The sequence below is a fragment of the Microtus ochrogaster genome, chromosome 8, assembly GCF_000317375.1.
Source record: "Microtus ochrogaster isolate Prairie Vole_2 chromosome 8, MicOch1.0, whole genome shotgun sequence".
In the NCBI taxonomy this organism is placed as follows: domain Eukaryota; kingdom Metazoa; phylum Chordata; class Mammalia; order Rodentia; family Cricetidae; genus Microtus; species Microtus ochrogaster.
The window spans coordinates 33,686,038-33,694,045 of NC_022015.1; the positions used below are offsets into that span (position 1 = coordinate 33,686,038).

The window sequence follows — 8,008 nt, forward strand, 5'->3', positions numbered from 1 at the left end:
AGGAGGAGGAGGAGGAGGAGGAGGAGGAGGAGAGTCATGTTTCTTGACTCTGAATCAGTGGTGAAGAAGACAAGCTAGCTCCCAGGACGGACCTTCCTCCCTAGCCGAGTCCTCCTAATTTTCCATCTCTATCCTGCCTCCTCTGTATCCTTTAGTTCTCATCCATCCCCAATAAGACAAGATTCCTTTCATGAAAGTGCTGGCAGGGAAACCAAAACTGTTTCAGGCTGCGGGGGGGGGGGGGGGGGACGGGGGGTGTAAAGGCACCTCAGGACTACTCCACGGACCACATTTCTCGAACTTTTCTTTCCATACACCCTCCCACTGAGCCGGACATCCTGTGAGGCTGATGAAGTAAACAGACGCGCTGCCTTGCCAAGCAAATGCCGTCTGGAAAGGGCACGCCTCTTTTCTTCTCTTCTCTGGTGGTTAAATTCCCTGTTGGGCAGGGCAGATCCTGTCAGAGGCTGAACTGGAAGACAAGTTGGGGTCCTGATTCGCAATGCGGTATCAGCCATCCTGGACGAGAAGCCTAAAACCTGTATAAGTTGCGTTCGTGTTCCCATCCCTTTCTGTTGAGTGCAGACACCACCTCCCTCCACTCCTGGATGCAACCATTACAAGGTCTCTCTCACTAGCACCCACGGCCCTTCAGACCCACCCTGCCGCCCTAGGTGGTATAGCCACAAGGAAACATTGAAACCCACCACAGTGGCTTAGGAGGCAAGGAGCAGGAGGACGGGCCAAGCCGAGTCCCATAGACACAGGGAGAAGACCCAGCAACTCTCAAGGTGCTTGCTCTGGGAACCTGAAATAAGGACCCTTAGAAAGCCACCTGTGGGACGCATGTTGGGTCCCAGCACCAAGGGAGACAGCGCCCACCCCCAGTGCATCTAAGAGTGAAGTGGAAACGTGAGTAACTAGGGTTACCAGGACCCAAGAAGTGAGTCCTGCAAACCCAGGCAGGGGAGGGCGCGATTGGAACTCGCCCATACCGGGATGGGGCGGGGGGGGGGGGAGGCCCCACACGGTCACGTGCCCGCCATAGCCGCAGAACGCCGGCAGGGGGCACTAGGGCCGTGTGAGTTTTGTTTAGGGTCAGTCAGGGCTCCAGGACATAGAATGAACTGCAACACTGCTATGAAACCAGCAGGGGGCACTAGGCTCCCACCACAACACCCTGCAACTCCTGGATAGGGCCCAGGGATCCACAGGCTGCACCCAGAGAACACCAATGGAACCCGTGACACATCTTGTCTGAGTCAGAGTTTTTTTTCTTCCTGGAAGGAAAGGACCCTGGCCTGGTGGTCCTCCACTTCTGAACAGAGCTGGATGCCGTTGGAATATGAGACCATGGTTGGATGAAGCTCAGGTTCTTCCTGCCTGGTGTAGCCAAACACCAATGCAGGACTTGGCCAGCAAATTTCCACAGCAATACGCCAATGGCTGCCAAATTGAGAAAAAGCTACCTTCCCACCTCAGAGAGAGAAAGATTGAGGGGTAAGCTGAATATGACCAGTCAAAGCACAGTAGCTACCGTGTGTACTTTATTGAATCCGCTATGGACAGAGCTGTGAGGTTACATCTGTATATACAGGCAGGGGTAAAGGAGCAAGGAGGAAGGCAGCTGTGGATGGTGGAGCACGCATCAGGTCCAGAATCCTCTATTAAGTGTAAGGACGACTAGCGGACACAGCAAAGGAGACAACAACAATGATGGTAATGACAACCGTGAAGATGCTGAGGACCAGTGCGCTGATGTTGAGGCACTTGGCGGTGGAGGCGTAGGCCTGGGCTCCAGTCACATCTCCCACCATCTTCCTGTCCCTGGACTGGAGCAGAGCAGACAGTCAGTGGCCCTGTTGCTGATGGGCAAATGCTCGGACGCTTTTCTCATCATGCTCCCTGTGGACTGCATCTCTCCCACTTCGTCAGGAACATTTCACATGCTCTGTCTGTGCACGTGGCCCTAGGACTTGCTGCTAACCCAGTGTGCAAGGTGAAGGGGGCACTCTGGGAGTTCCTCTAGACTGCCCTGGGACAGTCTTGACCCAGGCAGCCTCCCTCACCTTATATCTACCATAGAGCGTCTTTAAGCCAACACACAAGTACATGCATACACACACACACGCACATGCTCACAAACACACACTTCCATGTCCCCAGGCACACCACAGAGGAACGCACACAAACATTTTAAACAAAGGACCCCACACACACACCTAGGTGCCTTCTGGATAGATGGGACTTCAGGCTCACACACAAATTTTGTTGTTGTTGTTTTAAGTTTTTCAAGGCAGGGTTTCACTGTTTAACTCTGACTGTCCTGGAACTCCCTTTATAGTCCATATTGGCCTCGAACTCAAAGAGATCTGCCTGCCTCTGCCTCTGCCTCTGCCTCCCGAGAGCTGGGATTAAAGGTGTGCACCTCCGCCCGGTTCCCACACACCTTCTTACACCATCGCTTCCACCTCCACCACACTCACCTTCACAGAGTAGGCATAGGCAATGAACCCCAAGCAGCAGAAATTGAAGAAGAGCGTATTGAACAGGGACCAGACCACATGGTCCGGCACAGCGACCTCCCTGGGCATGTTGATCACGGTGGTTCTGACAGAAGTGGAGCCATGGGGTCCCCCCATCTCAGCCACCTCATATTCTTCCTTGATTCTTTCGTAGTTTGCGGGGTGTCCTCCGCTGGGAGAAGTCAGGAAGGCTTGGGAAGTGTGGTTCATGGTCCCGAGCACAGCCAGCAGTGAAGGGTGGAGGATGAAGTGCTGTGGGTCCACCCTCTCGCCAGCAGTTTCGGTTTCTCAGAAGTTTCTTTTTCCTGAATTTTGGCTTAATGAGAATTGGCTGAGTTCTGAGGGGCGTGGATCTAAAAGTTCTGTGTATCAAATTACTCCAGGGCAGGATGTCAGAAAAGACTGTGAACGGGGAACTTCCTGTCCTGGAACCCAAGTCAGGACTTGTCCCAGGGCCCAACTAAACTGATGATGAGTGAGAGGGTCCTGTAGTCTGCGGAGCTCAGGCTGACAGCTGCAGACTTCACTGCCCCTGCCAAGGTCCCAGGCAAGCCCTGAGAACCCTCTCTGCTCCCAGCAATTAAGGGTGCCCACAGAGCCCACAACACTCACTCTAGAGGCCAGTTCTTCTGGCTTCAGTGCAGGTAGAAGTTGGGGTGAACTGTACCTGTGTCTCCTTTTGCAGAGACCTAGTGCCCTAACGTGGTCAGTCACTGGACTTTGGTGTTAGGACTGAATGATCCCAGGTCACGTGGCTGTGACCTCATGGTCCAGGGCTGGCTTTTTTGTGCTTCTCCAACTCCCTTTTCCTCCAGCCCTACCACGACTTATTTGTGCTAGTGGAATGGTCACTGAAGACCACCACTGTGCCAGAAAAGCCTTCTCAAGTACGTGGTGGGGTGAGGGCTGTGGCCCCCAAAGCCACTCCTGATCGTGCTACCCTTCCCTGACAACGGGGAGGCCTGGCCTGAACTCTCCTGTTAGGGGTTGTAGTCACTTTCTGTCTTGGTGGCAGTGCAAGGACAGGACTGCCAGACCTGCTTCGAGGCGCCTTGCAGCACCCGCCTTTCCTAGAGCTCCGAGTCTTGGGGTTTGGGACTCCCCCAGTTCCCAGGTTCTAGTCGTTTTCTTCACTCTCTTCCTTGAGTTCCTCACAGGGTTATCAGCACCTCCTGCAGTCATCCCTCTTTGCGATCCTGTTGGCTGGTGCCGGCTTAATCCTCCCAGAGACCCTCTGTCCTGCTGCTGCCAGAACGGGTGAGGAAAATGGGTGGGACCAGCACCCCACTCAGTGTAGGCTGGAGGACAGGGGTTTCTCTGCTGTCTTTTTAGGATGAGACACTGCTTTGTTTGCTTTCCGGCTTGGGGTAGGGAGCAACTCGGAGTCTTCCCACTCAGCTGACCACCCTACCCTGCAGGTGTAGGGCACCCTACAGGTCACCAATGGGGAGTTGTAACAATTTCCATTGCTTCTGCTCCAATTACACATTTGGTGAGTGGGAAGCGAGCATGGGGACTCTTCATGGCTGAGCAGTGTTGGATCCCCGGTTGCTGGATTCCTCCGTTACACACATGGCAGAGCTACGGGCAGGGTCTTGAGCAGCCCTGGGGAGGGGCTAACTCTTGGCAGGCAGGGTCTAGGGAGAGGTGGAGCTTCCGCCTAATCATCCCAGCTCTTTGGGTACATGGGTGCTAGGGGCTCAGGTGGAGCTTCCACCAGAACAGGCAGCTCCACTCTGATGTCACTCATGGGTTGTAGTAAGCCTAGTCATATCCAGCCCCATTTGTTCCACTTCAGACAGGCGGTTAGGATGGTGTTCGGTCTGGAGATCACGGCCTGATTCCTGTGTTAACATGTCTGAAGTTTCCCTGCCTTCTGGGTAGTTGTCAAGCGTTGTTCCTACACAGCAGGCATCAGGAAGGCCTGAAGTGTGACCATAGGGACTGTGTTCCTTGTCCTGAAGTCTCTACCTTCATTCAGTCGCAATCTGGGTCTGAGCTTGAGCACTCTGAAGGCCCAGAGCCATGAGTTTTAGTGGAGATGCCACACTGGGTTCTTCTCAAAAACTGTTGCTCCTTAACTGATGCAAACAAGGCCTTGATTTCTCCCTATGACTGGGTCTGGCTGAGTCGCTCCCCTCCAGTTTCTTAGCTGCTCTCCCAGTGGGGTCTTCTGTCTTCACTGCTATTAGGGTCCCTGTCTTCCTAAGACAGGGTCAGCTCCCAAGACAGTGAAGGGAGGGAACCTGCTCCGGAACCTTGAACCTCGGTGAAGAGGGCATCTCTAAACCCGCTTAGCCTCACAAGATGATCAGAACCCAGGACTAGAACCTATGTGCCAACACAGGGAGACAGTGCCACCCAGGAGCTCTAAAGATGTATTGGTGCCCGAAACGCAGGCACCAAGGGCATCCAGGAAGAGGGTAGGTGAATGTTGAGTACAGACTAATGGTGAAGGGTGGCAAGGCCCATGGAGACCCGCCCTCCCCATCTCAGATCTGAGGCTCCACAAAGCGATAATGTGCTCCGTCAGCAGGTGGCGCCTGGCAGCGAAGAATCCGTGTTCATCTCCTGCTGCCCACCCCGACCTGACCTGAAATAAACCTGTAAGGGTCATTGCCCCATTACAGTGCCCAGCGGGTACTACAAACAGTTTGCCCAGAATCCAAGCTGGAAGACACTACAGAAATCCTGGGAACAGTTTCTCTGGGTCGAGGCTTCTTCCTGAAATGGGAGGACCCTAGCCTGGCTCTTTATCCCTGGACTGAGGACTCTCTGGCTTGTGGCTCTGCACCTGTCCTGGGTGCTCCAAGTACATGAAGCCAGAGGGAGGCGATGCTCAGTTACCGTCAGGGTCCGCAAAGACACGCAGTAGTGGCAGCTGATATTTAAGGTCAACCTGCCAGATTTATCTGATGGAGGATAAACTCATAAACAATATTTATGAGTCCATTGCCTATAAATAATGTCTGTGTCTGTCTATAACTCTCTTGTGTGCCAACCTGATTCCCCCCTTCCCAAAATAACCCCGGGATTCTTCCTACAGCTGTTGACAGTGTGTTCCTCATCTGTTGGGCCCTGTTGTTCCTGAGGATTGACAGGATGACTTCCTCTTCTGCTGTGTACTTCTGGTAAATAAAATATACTTTTATAAACCAGGTAGTGGTGGCGCACGCCTTTAAGCCCAGCACTCTGGAGACAGAGGCAGGCTGACCTCTCTGAGTTCGAGGCCAGCCTAGTCTACAAGAGCTAGTTCCAGGACAGGCTCCAAAGCTACAGAAAAACCCTGCACCCCCCCCCCAAAGCTACTAGCTTCCTTCCCATAAATCCCCTCCTTGTGCTCTGAGGCTGCTTGCAGGATAAGAATATGTATCTTTTGACTTGGAACACTTTCAATACCAGCCTTGGCAAAAGCTCAGCATTATTTGCCCTGCATCCTGTAGGTTGCCATGGTTACTCATAGGCGCTCAGAAATGGCCTCCAGTCATTAGGGTTGGGGAACAGGGGCGAGAGGGGGAGAGGGGAAGACACGACATCTTCATGTCTTGTTAATCACACAATGTCAGTTTATAAAACTTAATATGCGCCAGGTGGTAGTGGTGCACTCCTTTAATACCAGCACTCAGGAGGCAGAGGCAGGCAGATCTCTGTGAGTTCGAGGCCAGCCTGGTCCAAAAGAACTAGTTTAGCTTTTCTCTAAACCCTTGTAAACAACTTTCCTTTCTTTCTTTTTCTTTTTTAATTTTGATTTTTCGAGACAGAGTTTCTCTGTAGCTCTGGAGCCTGTCCTGGAACTTCCTCCATAGACAAGGCCGCCTCAAACTCACAGAGATCCTGCTGCCTCTGCAGCAGGCAACCCTCTTAAGAGAAAAGGACACTGCATATACTCCCTGTTACAATTGCCTACTAATCGCTAGCTGACAAGTTTATGTGCCCCTTATGGTTTTACTCAAGGAATGCATCAGGGCGCTGAGAAATCGCCTTTGTAGCCTCGTTTACTGCCTGAAGTTTGTGGTTGAATGTGTATATAAGCTGTGTGAACAGAGAGGATGGAGCAGAGAATGAGAGCTGGAAACAAAGACAGCATGACCCTCAGATGGGACGTGTACATCTCTTTTCTTTAGATAGGTAGGACATTCTTTTAAGTCCTCACTGCTTTAAGGCATTCTGGCTGCAACCCTGGTACCCTGTGGAGTTCTGGGGGGGATACATTACTGCCTGCCTGTGCCTGCTAAGTAAAAGAGGACCCTAGGCAGGATGCTGGTCAACTGTTGTCTACAGCAAGAAGCCAGAAACCTTCCTGGCTGTGAAGGCCCTACACTCTGCCCCTACAGCTCCTCTTAGACAGGAAGGAAGCCAGGGAAACCCTGAGTAAGTTCAGGACAGGACCGGTCTGGGGACAGAGAGTTACAGCGCAATTGCCACCCTGCATACTTTATTGACTCCAATGTGAGCAGATGTGTCCCTGCACTGGAAGAGATCAGATGATCAGTGTGGACTTGGAGCAAGTCATCTGAGAGCCAGACACTCTGCCTCAGTTCCCCCACGGTCCTTCCTAACCACTGCCATCTCCTCCCTCAGCACAAGGACCCCCTCCCTCTCACACATTCAGACTGCCCCACAGAGCCCAGCACTGTCTGTTCCCCCACCACGGGGTACTGTTTCCTGTAAGCCCTGCTTTTACACACACTGGTGCCCCAGGCTGCAGGATGAAGGGGCATTCCAGATGCTAAGCTGTCAGGAGAAGTCCTCGAGAGTGGAGACAGTCTCACCCAGAATCCCTAGGCAGCCTTACCCTTTGCCTACCTAGGAGAGTCTCCAAGACACATAAAATTCATTTGCAATATATGCTGTCTACACAGTCTACAGACACAAACATAGCTACATACAGGACACCAAACACAGAGTGTCACGCGTGCACAAACACAAGGCTGTACATATCCCAGGTGTTCTCTGGGCAGGAAGAGCCTCAGTCCCACACACACCTTCTTGTCCCATCACGACAAGGACACTCACCTTCACAGAGAAGACATAGGCAAGGAAACCCAGGCAACAGCAGTTCATAAACACAGTGTTAAATGTGGACCAGGTCACATAATCCTTTGGGACATCGCTGCTGCTGATGTTGACCACGGTATACCTGGAGCTGGAGTCCATGTCTTGTGTTTAAAGGACACTCTTGTTTCAAGGAAGTTAGAAGTTCCTGTAGATAGTGGAGTTCTAGGTGCTTATATATAACCATTTGCGAAGCGAGGTCCGGATGCTGCGGGTGGGCTCAACAGCCTCTTTAAAGTTCTGCTTTCTCAATATTTCTGCTGCTGTTTTCTGTAAACCAATGAGCTACCTGGGAGTGGGATGTGGAAACAGATTATGGAGTGGTACGCTAGGATAGGGTTCTAGAAAGGAAAGGGTCAGGAAACGAACCTCTTGTATTAGAACCCGAGTCAGGACTCGGCTCTCCACCTCCCTGCTTAGAATATACT

The 8,008-nt window shown here is 52.3% G+C and overlaps 1 protein-coding gene across 1 annotated transcript; it reads right to left on the reverse strand.

The window, feature by feature from the left end:
- Positions 1 to 1,528: 1,528 nt before the first annotated feature.
- Positions 1,529 to 3,223, reverse strand: LOC101992489 (interferon-induced transmembrane protein 3). Its single transcript, XM_005351490.3, has 3 exons — positions 3,138 to 3,223; positions 2,487 to 2,830; positions 1,529 to 1,832 (listed from the first exon to the last, which is right to left on the reverse strand). Exons 2-3 carry the CDS (start codon positions 2,733 to 2,735, stop codon positions 1,668 to 1,670), a joined length of 414 nt encoding a protein of 137 aa, XP_005351547.1. The 5' UTR covers positions 2,736 to 2,830; positions 3,138 to 3,223; the 3' UTR covers positions 1,529 to 1,667.
- Between the last annotated feature and the right edge of the window lie 4,785 nt (positions 3,224 to 8,008).